This window comes from Paramisgurnus dabryanus, chromosome 18 (genome assembly GCF_030506205.2).
Source record: "Paramisgurnus dabryanus chromosome 18, PD_genome_1.1, whole genome shotgun sequence".
Taxonomy (NCBI): Eukaryota; Metazoa; Chordata; class Actinopteri; order Cypriniformes; family Cobitidae; genus Paramisgurnus; species Paramisgurnus dabryanus.
The window spans coordinates 22,018,470-22,038,014 of record NC_133354.1 but is presented as its reverse complement, the minus strand read 5'-3'; the positions used below and the strand labels follow the sequence as shown (position 1 = coordinate 22,038,014).

Sequence of the window (19,545 nt, the reverse complement as noted above, 5' to 3'; positions counted from 1 at the left end):
AATGATTGAACGGAGTATTTATCCTTGTTCTGTGATGTGACATGTAGACAAAAAAAATTTGTTTGGGTCTTTAATGCCTTAGACGCTTCCTAAAAACCTCTCTCAGATAGCTCTATTAGGGTGAGGGATTTTAAACAAGTGGTTTTGCACCTATTTGGCTCCCCCTACTGGCTTAACTTGCAATCTCATTACTGATTGGCTGACTTTGCTGCCACTCAAAAAAATTAGCCAATTATTGTATATTGTATAAGTGGAGGGGCAGTGAGATGCCTGTGATGTCATAAGCATCAGTTTTTCAGATTGGGCCGTTTTCTGGCTGACATTTCTAAAAGAGGAATTTCTATGAGACTGAGATGTTTAGCATGTCTACTACTTTTTGTATGTTAGTGAATGCGGGTAGACTACCATTCTTCAACAAAGACTCAAAATGGTTTTTCATTTTCTGTCCCCTTTAACCTTTTGGGTAGTATATCAGAAACATATATGAAACAAAATATTTAAACTCAATGGCTTTCTTAGTCTCATTTAAAATGTAAACTCACAAATACCCATAGATAGCCTTTGGTAATTCACAGAAAACACCACTGTGATCTACTTTCAAATAAACTGTGCACCAAGTGTGGTAAGATATTATCAATAGTTTGTTCTTATGCCCTTAATACAAAGTTACTCCCCATAAAGTATCAGATCATTTCTGTGACTTGTATATTTCTAAATATTGCTACAGTATAACACATTCATATGGTAACAACTGGAGATAGAAAGAATATTTTAATAAAATTTGACTTTGCATATAATCTTGTCATTGAGTATAAGGAATAATAGAGTTTCACGTTTGTGTTTGGGGTCACCTACCGGCTGCGAGGGGGAACTGCAATTTTACTTTAAGAATTATCGGCGTCCTGGTTTTTAAATGTTTTAAATGAATTAAAACTTTTTTAGCCTTATACACACTAAAGAAGTAAGATAAGACATATAAAATGAGTAAATCTAAATTATAATTTTTTTATGTCATGGCTCAGGACTGTAACTTTGTTATAATCCGTATTAACATAAAACAATGACCATTATTATAAGATAGATACAATTAATAAAAATTATAAACACCACGATTCTTAATAAAGTTATAAATTAGCTGTAAATAATAAAGGTATCCTACAAATATATTTTATGCGAGCTGGCCAATGCAATGTAAAACGCTCTTAAATCGCAGTTTCTTTGCTTTTCCCGACATTACTAAAAGAACATTATTAAACACACACTTTTAATAGTTTTTTTCTCTTTTTGACATTTGTGTCTAGACACAGTTCTTTATTTATTTATTTTTTTAATTTATCAATTCCAAAACACCTTTGTACCATGTACACATTTGTAACAACAACAAACAGTAGCCTAATCAAAACTTGAAGGAAAAATATATATATATAAAAAAATACATAAAATAAGGAAAGAAAGAAAAAAGCCAGAGAGGAATTAAGATCTGTGAATGAAGGTGTTAAACATTGAAAGCATTCTTTGACTTTTCAGTATTGTTTTATTTTTATGCCCATCAAAGACTCTTGCGCCATCTGCAGGACGTGATAAACAACAGTGGGCGGAGATCGACGTAATGACGCAATGACGTTTGAAGGAGGGACTGATTATTTGAAAGTGGCGGGCCGGATCTTTCTTTAGAGGAACGGCGATTTGCGGATTTGTATGTTGGTGACACTTAAATTCTTTAAAAAAGTAACGGTATCGAGCGTTCGGATTTCAGATTATGTTTTGTCCTATCTTGTTTAAAACTATTCCCGACTTTTTTGTGTGAAAAAGAATCGTTTGGTGATATCTACCCATCGTTTGTGATAATAGCAGGTAAGGACATTACTGACGATTTAAACATCCGGTTTTGCTCTATCACATCAATGTCTTGTTTACATTCGAGTTATTTAACGTTTATGCATGTTTATGCACATCCACCTGCACTTTATTAGGTAATATAAGTTTGATTTCATTCCATTGCAGGCCCGAGGCCTGAGCTTATCTTGTTTTGTATACACTAACATTTGTCAGCTATCCTTATAGGAAATAAGTTTGTGAATCAAACTCGCCTGCTCCTCCAGTATGACCAAGGACGATGAAAAAGCTATTCCTGTCCGGGTCGCACTAAGATGCCGACCGCTGGTTCCCAAAGAGATCAATGAAGGGTGCCAGTGCTGTCTTAATTTTGTGCCTGGTGAACAACAAGTATGTGTCTAGACCCATTCAGTTTCGTGAATGTATATAATATAAATACACGGGCAGTCGTTCACAAAAATCTTTGTTTTGATTAGGTGATTGTTGGCAATGACAAGGCGTTCACTTATGATTTCGTGTTTGACCCAACGACCGAGCAGGAGGAAGTGTTCACCACTGCAGTGTCTCCATTGTTGTCTGGGCTTTTCAAAGGTTTGTAAAGGTTTCTTGATGTGAGCATGAGCTGTGGCAAATAGATTTTTAGGGCCTGGGTACAATATACAACCTTAAAGGGGACATATTATGAAAATCTGACTTTTTCCATGTTAAAGTGCTATAATTAGGTACTCAGTGCTTCTATCAACCTAGAAAATGTAAAAAAGATCAACCCAGTAATTTAGTTTTGGTAAACCATTCTCTGCAAGCATATGAAAAAATTGCTAATTGAAATTTGGCTCCCCTTGTGATGTCAGAAGGGGATAATACCGCCCCCTTAATCTGCTCTATCCAACCACATCACTGCCATTTAGTACAGAGATCAGCTCTTTGCATTTTAAACGACACACCCAAAAACAGCTAATTTTTGCTAATGCTCATCAAGTGGCAATGTTAACATGCTATAATAAATTATCTATATGATATGGACACCAAAGATTTATTTAACATCTTAAAAAGTCTTGTGAAATGTTCCCTTAAACACATGTATGCAACAAGTATATAAGGAATAATTGACAACGGGCCGTTGAATTATTCGAAAATAATGCACACCCAAGGTAATGCGGCTTGAAGTAGAGTGCTGTTACACTGCAGGTGTGCATTATTATCAATTATACCACAGGCTTTTTAAATGCTTTATTCTGATTGGTTGAGAAATGTTTCATGGGTATACATTATTTTTCGATAAACACATACCTGATCTGTCAAATATCTTAAAATGACCACCAGAGCAATGTGCCGCATTACCACCTTTGGTGTGCATTATTTTCGAATAATTTAACTGCACATTGTCAATTATTCCTTGCATAATTTAAAGGGCCGGAGTCAATTATTCAGCTTATGAAACAGTTTCCACAAACGTAGCCTTGTTGGTTATTTTATGACATTTGACATAATGCATAAAATAAAGCATACCCGAGGATAAGTTCTCAACCAATCAGAATAAAGCATTCAATAGCATGGTATAATGGTACATAATATTAGGAAGTGCCTTTATTAGGAAGTGCGACTTTATGCATGGTTTAGGTCAAATGTAAATATTGTAACACTTTAAAAATTGCAGGCTATCATGCTACTGTTCTGGCCTATGGACAGACGGGCTCTGGCAAAACGTTCTCCATGGGTGGCACGTATACATCAGAACAAGAAAATGAGCCCACTGTTGGTGTCATCCCTCGAGTCATCCGACGAATCTTTCAGGAAAAGGCTAAATGTGCAGACTGTGAATTTGTATTGACTGTGTCATATCTTGAGGTATAAATCATCGTTTCCATTATGTGGCATATTTTCTTTTTTTTAATATTCATAATCGTAACTCATTAAAGCTCATTACTTTGTGTGGTCTTAGATTTACAATGAAGAAATTCTAGACCTGCTGTGCACGTCAAAGGACAAACCTGTCATCAGTATCAGAGAGGATCCTAAGGAAGGCATTAAAGTGAGCTCTGTAACCCTGCTGAACCAAAATTGTTACTATGGACCGTGGTAGTCAAGCTCAAAGCATGCAGCGTAAACGTTACCTAAAATATGACGCTTTAATGCTTTGGCACAAGACGCATGCAGACCAGTCATGTTTGATATTCTGTGACAGTTTGTACTTAAAAGCATACTACATAGTTTCAGACACTATCAGTAAGCTGTTTACACGTTACCAAATCAAAAGTTTGGGCATATTGGTCCTTACCACCAGATATTCGATGGATGTTCTGACTGTCATTTGGTTGTGTATGGTGTAGATTGTGGGCCTGACAGAAAAGGAGGTGTCCACTGCACATGAGATGGTGGGCTGTCTGGAGTTGGGGAACTCTGCACGAACTGTGGGATCGACGGCCATGAACGCAGCCTCGTCCCGCTCGCACGCCATCTTTACCATTTCACTGGAGCAGCGACGCAAAGGAGACAAGTATGTAAACTCTCGCCAGTTTTAATAAGATCACGTTCACGTGACTGATGTGAGAAGGCCTTTAATCCAAACACTCCTCTGATTCACCATGGGGCACCCAAGAGGCCAATCACAGTTTGTCCATTAAATAACGTCACACATTTATTCAGGAAATAAAATTGACTTCATTGACTCATGAAGTGTTGGTAATTTTAAGTGACCAACGGTTTGTGGGTGTGACATCAGTGGCGGTTTCCCGAACAGGGTTTAGATTAATCCAGGACTAGGCCTTAGTTATACTTGCGTCATTGTTTACTTTGAGATTTGTACCTTTGCATATCATTAACATGTACTAACACATATTTACACACCAAAGAAAATGTTAAATCATTAATCTGATAATAGGTGCTCTTTAAAGATTGGCACAAACTTTAAGCGTTATTTTCAAAATGTTGACAAAAAAATCTAAATTACATTTTCGATTTTCCCTGCTGTAGTTGTCACTGTCCAATTGTCTATCTGTCTTATTCGGCAAAACACCAGCAGCTTATCAAAAATGTAATAAAAATAGAGCTGATTTATTTTTTTTGCTTCCACACGTCAAATTAAAAAAGAAGTGTTTTTTTAAATTCAGCTCATTTTTTTTACATTTTTGATAAAAAAAGAAAAAGTATTGCAATGTATCGCAACATGCAATGCACCGTATCGTATTGTGATACACCGTAACATGGCCAACGTATTGTGATATGCATCGTATTGTGAGGCCCTTGCCAATACACAGCCTTAGTGTTCAACTTCATACGGTGCCGCGCAAACCGACATGCGGATCGATGACATTAAAATGCAGAACACGACTCAAAAGCATACAGAGCTGTCGATTCATGTATCGCAGCAATTTGATATCATGCGCTAGAGATGGTTCTTTTTTTTGCCATATGAGGTCAAACAAGACCTTTTCTGTCATCTTGCCTCCAGCCAAACATATCGTCCCATATAATAGACCAATTTCGTGTTTGCAAACAGAGATGACGTTTTTTGTGGGCGGAGCCAAACTGGTTGCAGAAAGTGACTGCTCCGCAGTAGGGTAGTGAAGCGTTTTAGCATTAAACCGTGATTTTTATGGATCCGGTGTTCTGTCGAAGTCTGATTCCTTTATGTTTCCCTTTAGTGCAATGTTTCGTATAGCGTTTTAATCACATTATGTTTATTTTTTTAGATAGATAAAAAGTTTAAATGGCTTGGCTACTGATATGCATGTATGTAATGGATATGTATTGTTCTTTTTTGCTAAATCAAATATTTTTACAGTCTGAATCGCTAAAGTACATGTAAAAGCAATACTATCATGTGTTATATATAATAGCGTTTATTAAATATTTCATAATTTTCCTGTTTTCTATTATTTCTTCCTTAATAAATTATAATTGTAACATGATAAAAGCGCTATAAGAAACACATGGAGGGAACAGACTTCGACAGAACACCGGACATCTTCTCTACTTATTTTCTATTCTAATTATTAAAAGATTTCCAGATGATTTCCTTGCTCCATTCTGTCCGTTTAAGGGCTTATTGTAATCATAAACACCTACGTTTATCTTCAAAAGATGTCTTTGACGATGGTATTCTATAAAAATGAAAGCCATCTTTTTTGGCATTCTTATTCTGACACTTTACAGCACAACCGGACATTTTCTAGTGAGTTAGCTTGCTCTTTTCACTCGTGTCTAACTCATTTCCACTGTTTTTCTGCAACCGCATTGCGCGCGCAGCTTGCAGTGACGTAACTGTGACGTCTACTCTAAATTGGTCTATAAAGAATGATCATATCAGTTTTATGGTTGTCAGGTGACTAGGGTTGCCTCGGTGACAGAATTTTACCATCGGTTAATCGGCGCGTCACAAACCCGGTGATCCCGGTATCACCGTGTGGGAGGGGCTTATAAATGCGCATGCAGACGTGCAAATTTTATTCACTTTTGAATTACGCAACTGTTTAAATGCAGTGCATGCGTACTCTGGTGCGAGTGCAACAGCTGGTTTAATTAAGTGCTTGAGTCAATGTGTGCAGGTACTTCTGACAGAACCCCCACAGTCCCAAGCAGAGCAACCGGCTACTTCTACATAAAGCGCTGCTTGAATGATGGGTTTCTTATTTTTCTTGATGAAAAACACAACAACAAAACGATCTCGCTTATATTAAACATCATATATGTATATTATAACAAAAACAAGGCTTCTGCTATCGTCTGGTCATTCAGCTCGCCTCGCAAACACTGACAGAAATAAATGAAATCTGACACCTGCTGCTCTGTGACGGGATGCGCATTCAGCTCCGCTGAATTCAGGCAGCAGACACATTCAGTTGTTGTTAGTGTTTGCTCTCTCTAATGAAACTAAATGATTTAATTACAAGAAAATATCAAAACGACGGTGAAAGACGGTGTCGGGGTGGGCAAGTGATCTAACCGGTGAGAGGCTGAAGCACCGGTAATCACCGTTTCACCGACTATCGCGGCAAGCCTACAGGGGACCTGTAATTGCGCAAAACATAAAAATTTCGTGATACATTCGTTTTTCGAATTGCCTGAAAAACATCCTCATCCGAGCATAAATACATTTTTTGCGATTTATGGGACTTTATGCGCCATTGCTGTTTCCATTGAGTGCATTTTCACCATTTTTGTGTTTGTAAAGGAGTGACATCATGATCTCCAAACTACATTTGGTGGATCTTGCTGGATCTGAGAGACAGAAAAAAACTAAAGCAGAGGGCGATCGCCTAAAGGAGGGTGAGTTAGTACTAGAAAACTTCCGACTAAGGACTATTAAATCTCAACATTGACAGATTCTGATGAATTAAAAATGACTAATACCTGCCTAATATAAAGTACTGTGCAAAAGTCTTAGGCTACCATGCCAGAATTAGATTTGTTGTTTTTGCAATGTTCTAGTGAGCATATATAATTGTTTCTCAGTCTCTTTAATAGAATACATCCAGAAAATACAGGAAATGTGTATGAAGTATTAAAAACGGTATAAAAATGTAAACTGATGTGTTAAGTTTTTAGGGTAAACTCCCCTTCCACTTGAGCAATGGAATTATACTGCAGGATCTCTTAAACCTAAATAAAATTAAATCCTCATTTCTAATTTTAAAGAAATTAATCTTTTTACTTCATTCTGCTCAAAAACACTCAAGATGTGTTTAGTACCAAGAGAGGTCACACTAAACACAGACGATGCCTAAAGAAGACTTTAGTCCTGAAAATAATTTTTTTTTATTTTTAACACATTTTCTGTTTGTATCTTAATAAAATAGATTGAATAATAAATATGAATGGACATTAAAACTTCTAAAACAACAAGTCTGGTGGTGGTGGCCTAAGACTTTTGCACAGTACTGTAAATCTCTATATAACATTTATGTGGCAATGAATTATACGACTCACTTATGTAATTATTTGTTATGTTTGAAATGAAAAGGAATCAGCATTAATCGTGGACTGTTGTCTCTTGGAAATGTGATCAGCGCGCTTGGTGATGAAAGCAACAAAAAAGGAACTTTCGTGCCATACAGAGACTCCAAGCTAACGCGTCTCCTGCAGGGTAAGACCGATACGTTTAAGATAATCGTTCATATGGATCTGTAGTTTTTAACACTACGTTATAATGTCAAGTTGATGCAAATGCTTCTCAAAACTTTCCCTAGACTCTCTCGGAGGCAACAGTCACACATTAATGATTGCGTGCATCAGCCCAGCCGACTCCAACATTGAAGAAACAATCAACACGTTGCGGTACGCTGATCGTGCGCGTAAAATCAAAAATAAGCCAATTTTGAACGTTGACCCACGTGCAGCGGAAATGAAACGTCTCAAACAGCAGGTACTTAGAAATTATATTTTTTGCAGTTATAATTCAGGTTAATGTTTTGAGCTTCCTGTTATGAAAATTCACCTTTATTGTTTTTCTATCTCAGGTTCAAGAACTTCAAGTGATGCTGCTACACGCTCGTGGAGGAGTTGCTCCTGTATTGACTGGGTATGACGTCCTTATGTCTCTACAAAAATGCAAAATTGTGATGAGAAATAAATCATCTGTGCAGTTGTGGATGTGACGATGTGATTGTTTCCGTAGGTCCGAGCCGGCAGATAATGTCTCGAAGATCCTGGAGCTGAACCGCAATCTGAAAGACGAAAACAGCAAGTTGAGCCGAGAGCTGAGTGAGGCTGTAGGGCAGACGGCGCTCATGTTCGAAAGAATAATCATGGTAATGACATTTTTAGCTCATCACCAGGTGTTTTTGTTAACTTAAATAGTTTTATAAAGCAAGCTAACCTTCTAAACTTCTAAAATGTTTTTTTTTTCTAGACGGAGCAGGCGAATGATAAATTGCAATGCAAACTGGAGGAGTTAAGGCAGCATGCAGCGTAAGTGTCAGTTTTTGCTACTTACTACATCACATTCAGCGATTTATTGACGTGTTTTCAATGCAGGTGTAAGGTTGATCTACAGAAGGTTGTGGAGACTCTGGAGGACCAGGAATTGAAGGAGAACGTGGAGGTGATCAGGAACCTTCAACAAATCATCCTGGAACTGCAGGTGAAGATTACAAACACATATGTGGAAGATTCCTTTTGAATGTTAATAGTGAATGCACTTCTATGTCCATGAGTTTAATATGACTTCCTTCATTGTGCAATGTCATTTTTCAATAGAGTGAAAGTGTTGGGATCGTGGCCACCATCGATGCCATAACCTCAGGCAATGCCTCGACTCTTGATCCACTGACTGATGCTGCCACCACAGCTGCTGGCTCACCAGGGGTATGTATGTTAAAGCAAAATCTATTGTGCAAAATCCACTTTTACAAGGTGTTAAATGTGCTTTGGCAGTATGTGAACAGAACCCCCACCCCCCCCAAAAAAACCCCACACACTCCTCTTTAAACCCCAGAACCAAAGTCATTTTGATTCTTTTGCAATGTGATGTCACATTGATAAAGCCCAGCCTACAGCCACTCACTGACAGGCATTACTATAATTTCAACCCTCAGCGAGTTGTACGCTGTCCACCATATCTCAATAGTGAGACATTTTTGTCTCTGACTATTCACAACAATCTGATCTATTTTAACGGAAAGCACCCACTGTCTCCGGTAAGGGATTTAGGAGCTGTAACTCATTTGCATGTTAAGGTACGCACACAGTAACAGCACAGAAATTCCCACCCAAACAGACATTTTGTACATGCAATAATGAGTAATCTGTGATTGTATTTGGGGCTGAAACGTCAGACACATTCTGGGCACACCTTGAGACTTTTATTACATCTTGTAAAAATGGGCATAATATGTGCGCTTTAAACTTTTTATTTTGCTATGTTTTGCAAAACTGTTATGTTTTCAGGGCACTGATGTCAAATATGTATTGGTTTTGTGCTTAACTTTAAGGGCTCCAGTGCTGATCATCAGGCCAAAGATTCTCCTGAAGGATACACGGCCCAGCATGCACTGCGGCAGGCTCAGATGTCTAAAGAATTGATTGAGCTCAATAAAGTTTTGGCTCTGAAAGAGGCTTTCGTCAAGAAGATGTGTCAAAATGACAGTCATCTGGAACCAATGCAAACAGAACATCAGGTGAGACTTGGAGTGTGTTCACATTTGGCAGATTTGGTTCGATTGAAATAAACTCATTGGTGCGGTTCATTTGTGTAAGTCTGAATGCTACAAAAGTGAGCGACACGCACTCACTTGATGGGCGTTCCTTGGCTAGTATCTAAAAGAAGTATCAAAAGTCACTAGAGTTACAAAAACTATGTTTTTGGATTTAAAAGTATTTATTTCTCAATAAAAGTAACAAAATATACTAGATAAAATGCCAAACTTATCAGATATATACAGAAATACGCATTTTCCACCATCTTGAATTATTTTCTTCGACTTGGCCACAGACCTACGTTACGCTGCCCCTTCCCTCCGATTGGCAGTCGCTTTGTCGCATCGCTCAGCATTTGCATAAAATAGTCTTCTTGTCTATTTTTGCCCCACCTTGCTCGCGCAACGGCGAGGTCGTCGCTTGTCGCTGGCAAACGGCCACTCCCATTGAAAAGGAATGGTAGCCTGTCGCTCTGTGTCTTGTAGCTAATGTGACTGGGGGGTAAACCTTTGTGCGCTTCAAACAAGCGGACCACTGAAGACCACTGAATATGCACTCTCTGGTGCAGTTCGACTGAATGGAAATGCAACACGGAGTCGCGGACTAAAGAGCTCCAAAATTACGCAACTTGTTAACATTGGAACAGCTTTATCCTTATTTGCACTTATAACGGAGGAATTCCTGGCACTGTTTTGACACTTTAAAACATTTTATAAGCTCTCTGAGTACTTTGCAGGTCAAATTCCATTTTGTATTGTTTTGCGATGCATAGTAGGGTTGTGCCGATAAGATACATCATCTAAATGACAATAATCAGACTTAATGAAAATAATGAAAATTGTGTTACCTTCACAATATGCGGACCCTTGTGTACACTTAAAAATGGACCATACTTCGGCCTTAAAGGAACACGCCCACATTTTGGGAATTTAGCTTATTCACCGTATCCCCCAGAGTTAGATAAGTCCATACATACCTTTCACATATCTGTGCGTGCTGTAACTCTGTTTGACGCAGCCCCCGCTAGCTTAGCTTAGCACAAAGACTGGAAGTGAATGGCTCCAGCTAGCATACTGCTCCCAATGAGTGACAAAATAACGCCAACATTTTCCTATTTATGTGTTCTGATTTGTATAGTCACACCGTGTACAAATAACAAGGTGATATGAGACACAGCCATCTTTTAACAGTATATAAACTGGGAACTATATCACTCCGCCCAGTAGCAGTGCTTCGCCGCCTTAGAATATAGTTCCCAGTATGTATACTGTTAAAAGATGGCTGTGTCTCATATCACCTTGTTATTTCTACTCTGTGTGACTATACAAATCACAACACATAAATAGAAAAATGTTTGCGTAATTTCTTTACTTATTGGGAGCAGTTTGCTAGCTGAAGCCATTTACTTTCAGTCTTTGTGCTAAGCTAGCGGGGGCTGCGTCAGACCGAGTTGCAGCACGCACAGAGATGAGAAAAGTATGTATGGACTTGTCTAACTTTGGGGGATACGGTGAATAAGCTGGACGTGTTCCTTTAAGCGAACAGAGTACTTTTTCCTTTTTTGGGGGGTTGACTGAACTACAAATGTGACCTTGAACATTACTAGTAGTTTGTGTTATGACTTTTGAGACTTTCTTATCTCATACTTGTGTGATGCCTTTAGTTTTCAACATTATGTTTCCGACTTTTGGCTTAATGCAGAGCTCTTCTTTTTTTTTCAGGAGAACATTATGAGTCTGCACACTGCAGTTGGATCACTACAGAAGGAGAAGGAAGATCTCCTTCTAGCCCTCCAATCTGCAAAAAAGGACACTAATCAGGCCAAGTAACTCAATATTTTTTGGCCTATTTCCATCTGAATTTAACGTATTTGATGTTAAAGAGTTAAGCATTTTTGCTTCCTTCTCCCTCCATGTTTCACTGTAGACTCAGTGAACAACGCAGGAAGAGGCTTCAGGAGCTGGAAGGGCAAATCACCGAACTAAAAAAGAAACTTCAAGATCAGTCCAAACTGTTAAAGCTCAAAGAGTCGTCCGTGCGCAACGTAGCCAAACTCAACCAGGAAATCCAGGTTTGTTCACAGCGAACGTGGTTTATAACAAACTGGTAACCAAACTTAATTTGCTGAAGATCATTTTGTAGTGTAAATGATGGCTGATGTGGTGTTCTGGTGGATGTGTGCAGGCTATGAAGTCTCAGCGCGTTCAGCTCATGAGGCAGATGAAGGAAGACTCTGAGAAGTTTCGTGTATGGAAGCAGAAGAAAGATAAGGAAGTTCTGCAACTTAAAGAAAAGGTGGGAGACCTCAGATGTTTGTTTTTTGAACAATTTCATTTTGTGTTTGACTTCAACTTGTTTTGGTGGGTGCAGGATCGTAAGCGTCAATACGAGATGTTGAAGCTGGAGAGAGACTTCCAGAAACAGGCCAGCGTCCTCCGACGCAAAACTGAAGAGGTGAGCTGTTTCTCTGACTGCTTATGTAAGCAATAAGGTGTTTGAATTCGGTGCCATTTACATTCGGGTGCTGTTTAGTGATGCACCGAATCATTGGGTGCAGTGGTCATAGCTGTGTTCTATCAAAAATAAAACGCAGCTATTGACCAATCAGAATCAAGGACTGGAACGAACCATTTTATATGTTTAAACATGTCGCACGGCATTGATGGTGGGAAAACATTCACTAATTCAGTATTTATGTGTGTCTACAGGCGGCTGCTGCTAACAAGCGACTCAAAGATGCTCTGCTGAAGAGAAGCGAAGTGGCAGAGAAGCGCAAAGATTTTCAGAGCCGTGGAACGGAGAATGTCGCTAACAGAGTCAAGGCATCTTATTTAAAGACAAACTACCACAAGAGAAATGTGACCCTGTCTGTCAAAATCCTGTCTGTCTGTTTTCTAGACAAACTCATCCTAATGTAAAAAAAATTGTGTGAAAAAATATAACCTTGATATCTTTAAAACTGACTGAGCGAGATCACAAAATCTCGTAAATGGATAAAAGACTTTTGCCTGGATTTTAAGGACAGGGTCACATGTGTAGCCATTTAAATGCAATCAAGCATTAGCACTTAAAGTGCATGAGCATGACAGCGTTGATAAAAACACACTGTATAAACTCTGTCCTAAATGTTCTCTTTTTTGATTGGTTTAGGCTTGGTTACTAAATGAGGTGGAAGTGCTTGTGAGCACAGAAGAGGCCCGCAGACATCTACAGGACCTGCTGGAAGACAGGAAAATGCTGGCAGAGGAGATCTCACAGCTTAGGCAGCAGATGGAGGCAGGAGAGAGGCCTGTAGCCAAAGTCAGGGTGAGACACGGCAATTTTGGAAATCTGAACGACTCTACACGTTTGAAAACTACATTTTAAAGGCGGGGTGCATGATTTTTGAAAAACACTGGAAAAGGGAGTTGGGCCGACTACCAAAACACACTCGTAGCCAATCAGCAGTAAAGGGCGTGTCTACTAGCCGACATCGTTGCCTGGGTTGCGTATGTGTGGGGTGGCTCTATCAAAAGAAGGTCCAGATTCTATTGGGGTAGGGGCGTGTTTGTTTAGGTGATTTCAAATGTCAACATTGGCTTTCAGAGATCATGCACCCCGCCTTTAATGAAATGAAAGGTTTGCCCATGTTACCCCATATACATTCAGCTAAGAAGGGGAGATGCCTCACTGAATGCCTTATTCTGCTGTCATGTAATTTTGTTTTCTCAGCGTCGCACATTTACTATCTCCGAGCTGGAGGGCCGGGGTGAGCTGGAGGCTTCCATCAGCAAGCAGGTGGAAAGTCTGGAGACAGAAATGGGTCTCAGGTCAGATGCCAGTCTAGCAATGCCCCTTATAAAAAAAACACCCTCTTTCATGTACAGTTTCTGAAAGTATAGCACACAAGTTGTATGAACTAATGAAATAAGTTTACATAACATTTGTACTTTTTAAACAAACACACAACTCTCTATCTTTTTAACCTTACAGAAGTGCTCAGATAGCTGACCTGCAGCAGAAGGTTCTGGATGCAGATAATGAAGGGCGAATGAAGCAGCGTTGGGATTCCATCACCACCATCATAGAGGCCAAAAGCGCCCTGAAAATCCTCATGGCTGAGGTGAGCCGTAAAGCAGATAGCAGAGATATTTACACGTTGTACTGCAATCGTGGGTTGACCGACTTTATTTCCTGTACCTGGTTTAGGTGGTAGCTTCCAAAACTGCTAATGCCAAGCTGGAGAGTGAGCTTAAGCAGGAGAAAGCCAATCTTTTGGACATGCAGAAGATGCTGAGTGATGAGAGGAAGCTCATGTCAACTATGGACATGGAGCACCAGAGTCACCTGGTAGAAATGGAGCAGAGACACCAGGAAAAGGTCTGCATGTCAAAGCGACTTATAAATGAGACCGCATTTGTTAATGTGCTTATTTAAAGTGTATTTTCATCCAAACTCCTGAGCTTTAAAATAAGCAAACCCCTTGAAGTAATATGAGAAGAGAGCGAGTAAAAAGAACAGAGTTCCCTTTACGTTAACACAGTTTTTGTGGGTTTATAAGCCACTGGTCAAAATGAGTTATTTCAGATCTGGCTATTATATGACTGTCACTAATGTTCAATTTGTGCTCCAGGTTTTGTATCTTCTCGGGCAGCTTCAGAATAAGCCGGTGAAGGAGGAAGAGGAACATGAGGAGGTGTCTAAACGGGAGAAAGAACTACTGCAGCGCCTGCAGTTCCAGGTGTGATTTTTATTAAATCTACAAAATATGCTACCTATAGGATGAATAAATTATCAAAAAAAAAAAGGAAAGTGGACTAATCCTTTATACAGAATGGGTGTCACAATTGGAAAACAACGCAAAAATGTTTATTTATGGTGTTCATTCTCATGTTTTTTTGTCACAGGAAGAGGAAATTGAAAAGCTGCGTGAACTTAGCGAGCAGAATCAGAAACTTAAGGAAGAAACCGAACAGTACAAGCAGGTAAAAGGCACAGTTCATACCGACAGCCATTTAACTGCCAAAACAATAATTTCACATTTACATTTATGTAGTTAAGTCTTAGCTGCATCCTATAACTGCTCATTTGCATAAACTATCTACCAGTGAGAGTGCAGATGATGATCCATCACCTAATACAATTGGATGTGGTAGTTATAGGCCACTGAAGCGCCATGGTGCGCAGCATTGTTTGATGCCACAATGTAATTTTACAGGGCTCTAGACAAACTTTTCTCACTGGTGCGTCAAAAGTTAGGTGCACCCTAAATATTTTATCGCATTTAAGGGTGTTTTCACATATACACTGTTTAGGTCGGCCCAAATGACGTGTCGCTCCGAGTACGGTTCGTTTGGGTCAATGTGAGCACAACAGCCGCACTCGGGTGCGCACTAAACGGCCGCTCCGAGACCGCTCTAAACAGGTGGTCTCGGAGCAGCTGTCGCCGAACTCTGGGGCGACCCACCTGTGGTGTGAACACTGCTGGACCTCGGGCCGAACCAAATACAGGAAGTTCTCCACATGTTTGAGCCACTGAAATAAAGATGTTTTGAAGCATGGGGACAATAAACACGATTGAAGTTATATATGGTTTATCTGTGTTGTTCACACTATGTCGGGTATTTTCATAACAATACTGTATATTTATAATGCTGTGCTAATCGAGCATGTCATTAAATAGCTTATTTTCTGTTTCATTTTGTGATCCAAAGCCACAACACATTGTTGTTTAAAGCTCTCGACTTTTAATGTTATTATAAATTGAGTTTTATTATGAATCCTTTTATTAGTCTGACTGCAGCGCACACGCATTTTCATACATACACACGTACAGGAATATCTGAAGCACAGCCAATCAGAGGCTGGGGTCCGCCCTTCACTTTCTCTAGGTTTAGACCTAGACATGGGCCTAATGTGTGTCTGTTGCTGAACCATAGGGAGACTTTGAGTCGCGGAGACTTTTTATCCCTTGAACGGCTGGTTGCACTGGTGTGCCCTCAGATTTTTTTAAGTCGCACCTTTAAGAAATTAGGTTGCACTCTATAGCCCTGTTTTAACAGAAACAGGAAGTCAGTGCAGAACTACCAAAAAGACCATCAAGGTCTCGAATCTTATCTTGATCTTAAATTATTTATCACACACTTGACTTGTGCTTTGTCCATTTTTGAACAAGCTCTTATTTGTGAAAATAAACTAAATAAAAAAATGTAAATTACAATAAATGTTTTTTATAGGGCCCAAATGAATTTGCACATTCTGTTTAAATTTCTCTGGATTATGCATTTTAACTTTTAATTTTCTTTAATAGTTAATAACAAACAGCATATTTAATTTAATAAACTGAAATCATAAAATGTAATTTGTCTTTTCTCGTATAATCAAATAAAACAAAATGCATAAATTTTCATTAAAACATTGCATTTTAATATACTGCATAACAAAAGTTTGTTTAAATTAAAAAAGAAAGTACAAGTCTTTTAAGTGTGATTTATATCACTTAAGAAATTTTTAAAAAATTATTTTAAAAGTAGATTTTCCTATACAATAATAATATATTTCTGTCAACTTCATCTTCATCATACATTCATCTGACTTTTATTTTGATGGGTTTTTAGTGTGTATTTGACAATCGCTTTTCTTAATGAAACAATGAACAATTAAAAAATTAAGTTTCACTGGTCTCTCTCTATAGCCGTTTTCACAGAAAATACAAGTGAAAAATGCATTCAGGTTTCGTTTGGGATCAATAATTTTCTGGAATCTGTGCGTGCATTCACACACAAACCGTTAAGATGTTTAATCTCAACAGAAACTTCAACTGGCCCAGTTGACCACTGCAAAGAAAGTCCTCTCTGCTGTGAACGAGTCACCTGATACATCTTTCGAATATGTTCCTCCTAAGGTGAACCTCACTGCTTTCTGCTTCTAGACCTTTGTTTTTTCTTTCATTTGGAAATTCATATCTCATTTGAGTGTTCTTTCTTGTTTTGCTTGTTTAGCCCAAGCCCAAAAGCTACTCGACCGCACGGTCTCGTCACCAGGAACCCATAGATCTGGATGAACTGATATCTCCATCCGAGTCTGAGAAAGAGGAAGACGAGTGGCGTCCAGAGAAAACTGAGAGAGCAAGAAGAAGCTCCAAGAAATCCAAAGTGACAGGGGTGAGTGTTTACCAGGAAACTAGGGCATATATTTTAATTTAAAGGTTAGCTGTTTTGGTTAGGGCCATCAGTGTCAGGGACTTTACAGTGTTTTGTGTACAGATTGTTCACTGATTTAAAAACTGATGTCCAAGTGCGCTTTAAATCAAACCAAGCCCATAATAATTTTTATCCAGGAGTCCATTTACATATTTTCTCATTTGCATCCTCTCTCCTTAGTGTGCATGTCGGGGTCGCTGTGTTAACAAGCTTTGTCGCTGCCGTAAAGGAAAAATGACCTGTGGTGAAAACTGTCTTTGCGATCACGAGAAATGTCGCAATATGGAGAACCGCACCAGTCTGGTTAGTATAATATCCTTTGAGATTTAAATTTATGCTGTATATTACACTTTCTTACATCTTTTTTTCTTTTGACAGGACATGGCTGAAATCAGTGATGTGGGTAAGGATGCTGTTGCAGTTCCTGAGGATCCCACAGCAATTAGTCCTCAAGATTCCACGTTTTTCCGACCACCGAGTGTCCCACCAACTAAGAAGGTAAACCGTGCATTTTTATATCTTGCCAGGCAGATGTACATTTATTATTATTATTATTAATATTATTATTATTATTATTATTATTATTATTATTATGTATTTGTTTATCAAAATAGTAGAAAGTAGGTATGGGAAGATTCCACAATGTGCTCTGCGCATTGGCATAAAAAGTTAATGATGCGATGTGCAAGTAGAAAGTGACCGCCTTTTAGTGTTTCAAATTCTTTTAAACACTTGTAACCTAGTATTTATGTATTGTGATGTGCAGGAGATTGGAGACATGGGCCACCTGCCCGCAGACCTGAAGCTGGAGAAGAAACCCATCCTTGCTGACAATGAGAGTGACAGCGATGAAGCAGAAGCTTTAAACAGCACAGCCAGTTTCCTCCGGAAGAACAAGCGTGGCCTGAATAACTTTAAAAACAGCTTCTTCTCTGGCTGCACACCAATACGTGAAGAACATTAGCATTGTTGTGTAGCCGAATGTGGTAAATATGACCGCTAGTATGTCTTGTCTTTGTTTTGTCTTCTATTCATGTGATTTTAATGTATTGATTTCTTGAATTAAATCTGTAGTTGTAATATAGTTTAACAACATGCATTTACATCAGTGGCTAATGCACTAGCAAGGTGAACTGCAACTGTCATCAAGAATTTTATAGACTTTTTTTTAACAGTTTGGCAGTGATATTGAAAATCATACTTTTTGATGTAATCTATAATAAATGACAGTGACTTTAATAAATTCTTAATTTTATTTCTTTGTGTTTTGAGTTTTTTTTTATTCATGCCCATGTTTTTATTTCCCTTTCTTCATGTGGAAAAGGGACACTTCAGGTGGCTTAATGAATTAAAGTGTAAGGAAAATTTTTAATTCCTCAGAACGAAAATGAAGATATTTTCTGAGCCCCATAGACAGCAATGCAACTCACAGCTTTAAATGCACAGTTAGGCAGTAAAGACATCATTAAAATAGTCCGTGGGAATACAGTGGTTCAAGATTCATTTCATGAATCGATGAAAATTTTTCTTAAATGCACGTCAGAGACTTACTCTGAGCACTCGCTTAGAAGATTTAACCACTTTAGTCACATGGACTATTTTAATGATGTCTATACTGCCTTTCTGGGCCTTAAGTTGTGTGTGGCAGTGATTTTTAAAAGATGAAATTTAGGTCACGCTTTAAAATAAAATATTCAAAATAGCACATTGGACTTTCCTATATCTGTTTCGTCTGATCTAAAAAAAACTTAAATCAACTAAAAGAGCAACCGGAACAAATGTATAAGTTGGTAAGTTATGCAGAGATGTATAAAAAAAGTACTCTAATAATGCTGAGTTGTTTTCAACCCAGCATTGGGTTAAAAAGGATGAGCCCAGCCATTAGATTAAATTAACCCAGAAATTGTTTGCATTGACCCAATGTTGGGTTTAAGTTAACCCAGCATTTTTTTTAATGTGCAAGAAGTGAAATAAAACCCAAACTTATGTGTGTACTTTCGAGTCTGAATTTCTGTCAGTTCTCAGGTAATGGAAATACAAGTTGCTTTATAGAAACTCAGATCCTATGATCCTTTAATGGCAAACATCTTACTGGTTTTTATTAACAGTTGTACTTTTAAAGTAGAGATTATATTAACTTTGTGTAAAACTACCAACTTCATGTGCACAGTTTCGGAGTATGTGTCATTTAAGGAATCAGGATCATCTTTTTGCACATGTATGGATAACTAAGTTTTTTTTTAATTGAAATATTGTGTAATAAGTTATAAATATCCAACCATTTTTTATTAAAATATAGTTAAATTTAATATTTCTACAGTGATGATATCATAATTCTCTGTCACCTACAAATACAAGTTTAATATTTTTTTTGTCAAAGTAAGTTTAATCA

At 38.3% G+C, this 19,545-nt stretch overlaps 1 protein-coding gene across 2 annotated transcripts; it reads left to right on the top strand.

Annotated features, from left to right (window-relative positions):
• Positions 1 to 1,659: 1,659 nt before the first annotated feature.
• Positions 1,660 to 18,408, top strand: kif4 (kinesin family member 4). Of its 2 annotated transcripts, none has more exons than XM_065287280.1 (31): positions 1,660 to 1,854; positions 2,103 to 2,226; positions 2,313 to 2,427; positions 3,494 to 3,684; positions 3,779 to 3,868; positions 4,167 to 4,333; positions 7,010 to 7,104; positions 7,799 to 7,921; positions 8,025 to 8,200; positions 8,295 to 8,356; positions 8,453 to 8,585; positions 8,687 to 8,745; positions 8,812 to 8,917; positions 9,034 to 9,141; positions 9,768 to 9,953; positions 11,694 to 11,797; positions 11,899 to 12,043; positions 12,157 to 12,267; positions 12,343 to 12,426; positions 12,681 to 12,794; positions 13,123 to 13,278; positions 13,684 to 13,781; positions 13,945 to 14,074; positions 14,161 to 14,331; positions 14,585 to 14,692; positions 14,859 to 14,936; positions 16,763 to 16,855; positions 16,953 to 17,114; positions 17,334 to 17,456; positions 17,532 to 17,651; positions 17,920 to 18,408. In XM_065287280.1, the coding sequence occupies exons 2-31, from the start codon at positions 2,104 to 2,106 to the stop codon at positions 18,115 to 18,117; spliced, it is 3,729 nt and encodes a 1,242-aa protein (XP_065143352.1). In that variant the 5' UTR covers positions 1,660 to 1,854; position 2,103; the 3' UTR covers positions 18,118 to 18,408. The 2 variants fall into 2 exon arrangements, with proteins under 2 accessions (XP_065143352.1, XP_065143351.1); XM_065287279.1 differs by having other exon boundaries at positions 2,065 to 2,226.
• The last annotated feature ends 1,137 nt before the right edge of the window (positions 18,409 to 19,545 follow it).

Excerpts from the sequence above, each read along its gene's own strand:
- kif4 (XM_065287280.1), top strand. The coding sequence starts at position 2,104 with ATGACCAAGGACGATGAAAAAGCTATTCCTGTCCGGGTCGCACTAAGA. Across the intron at positions 4,334-7,009 it reads CAGCGACGCAAAGGAGACAA|GAGTGACATCATGATCTCCA; the intron begins GTATGTAAACTC and ends GTGTTTGTAAAG. Across the intron at positions 7,105-7,798 it reads GGGCGATCGCCTAAAGGAGG|GAATCAGCATTAATCGTGGA; the intron begins GTGAGTTAGTAC and ends TGAAATGAAAAG.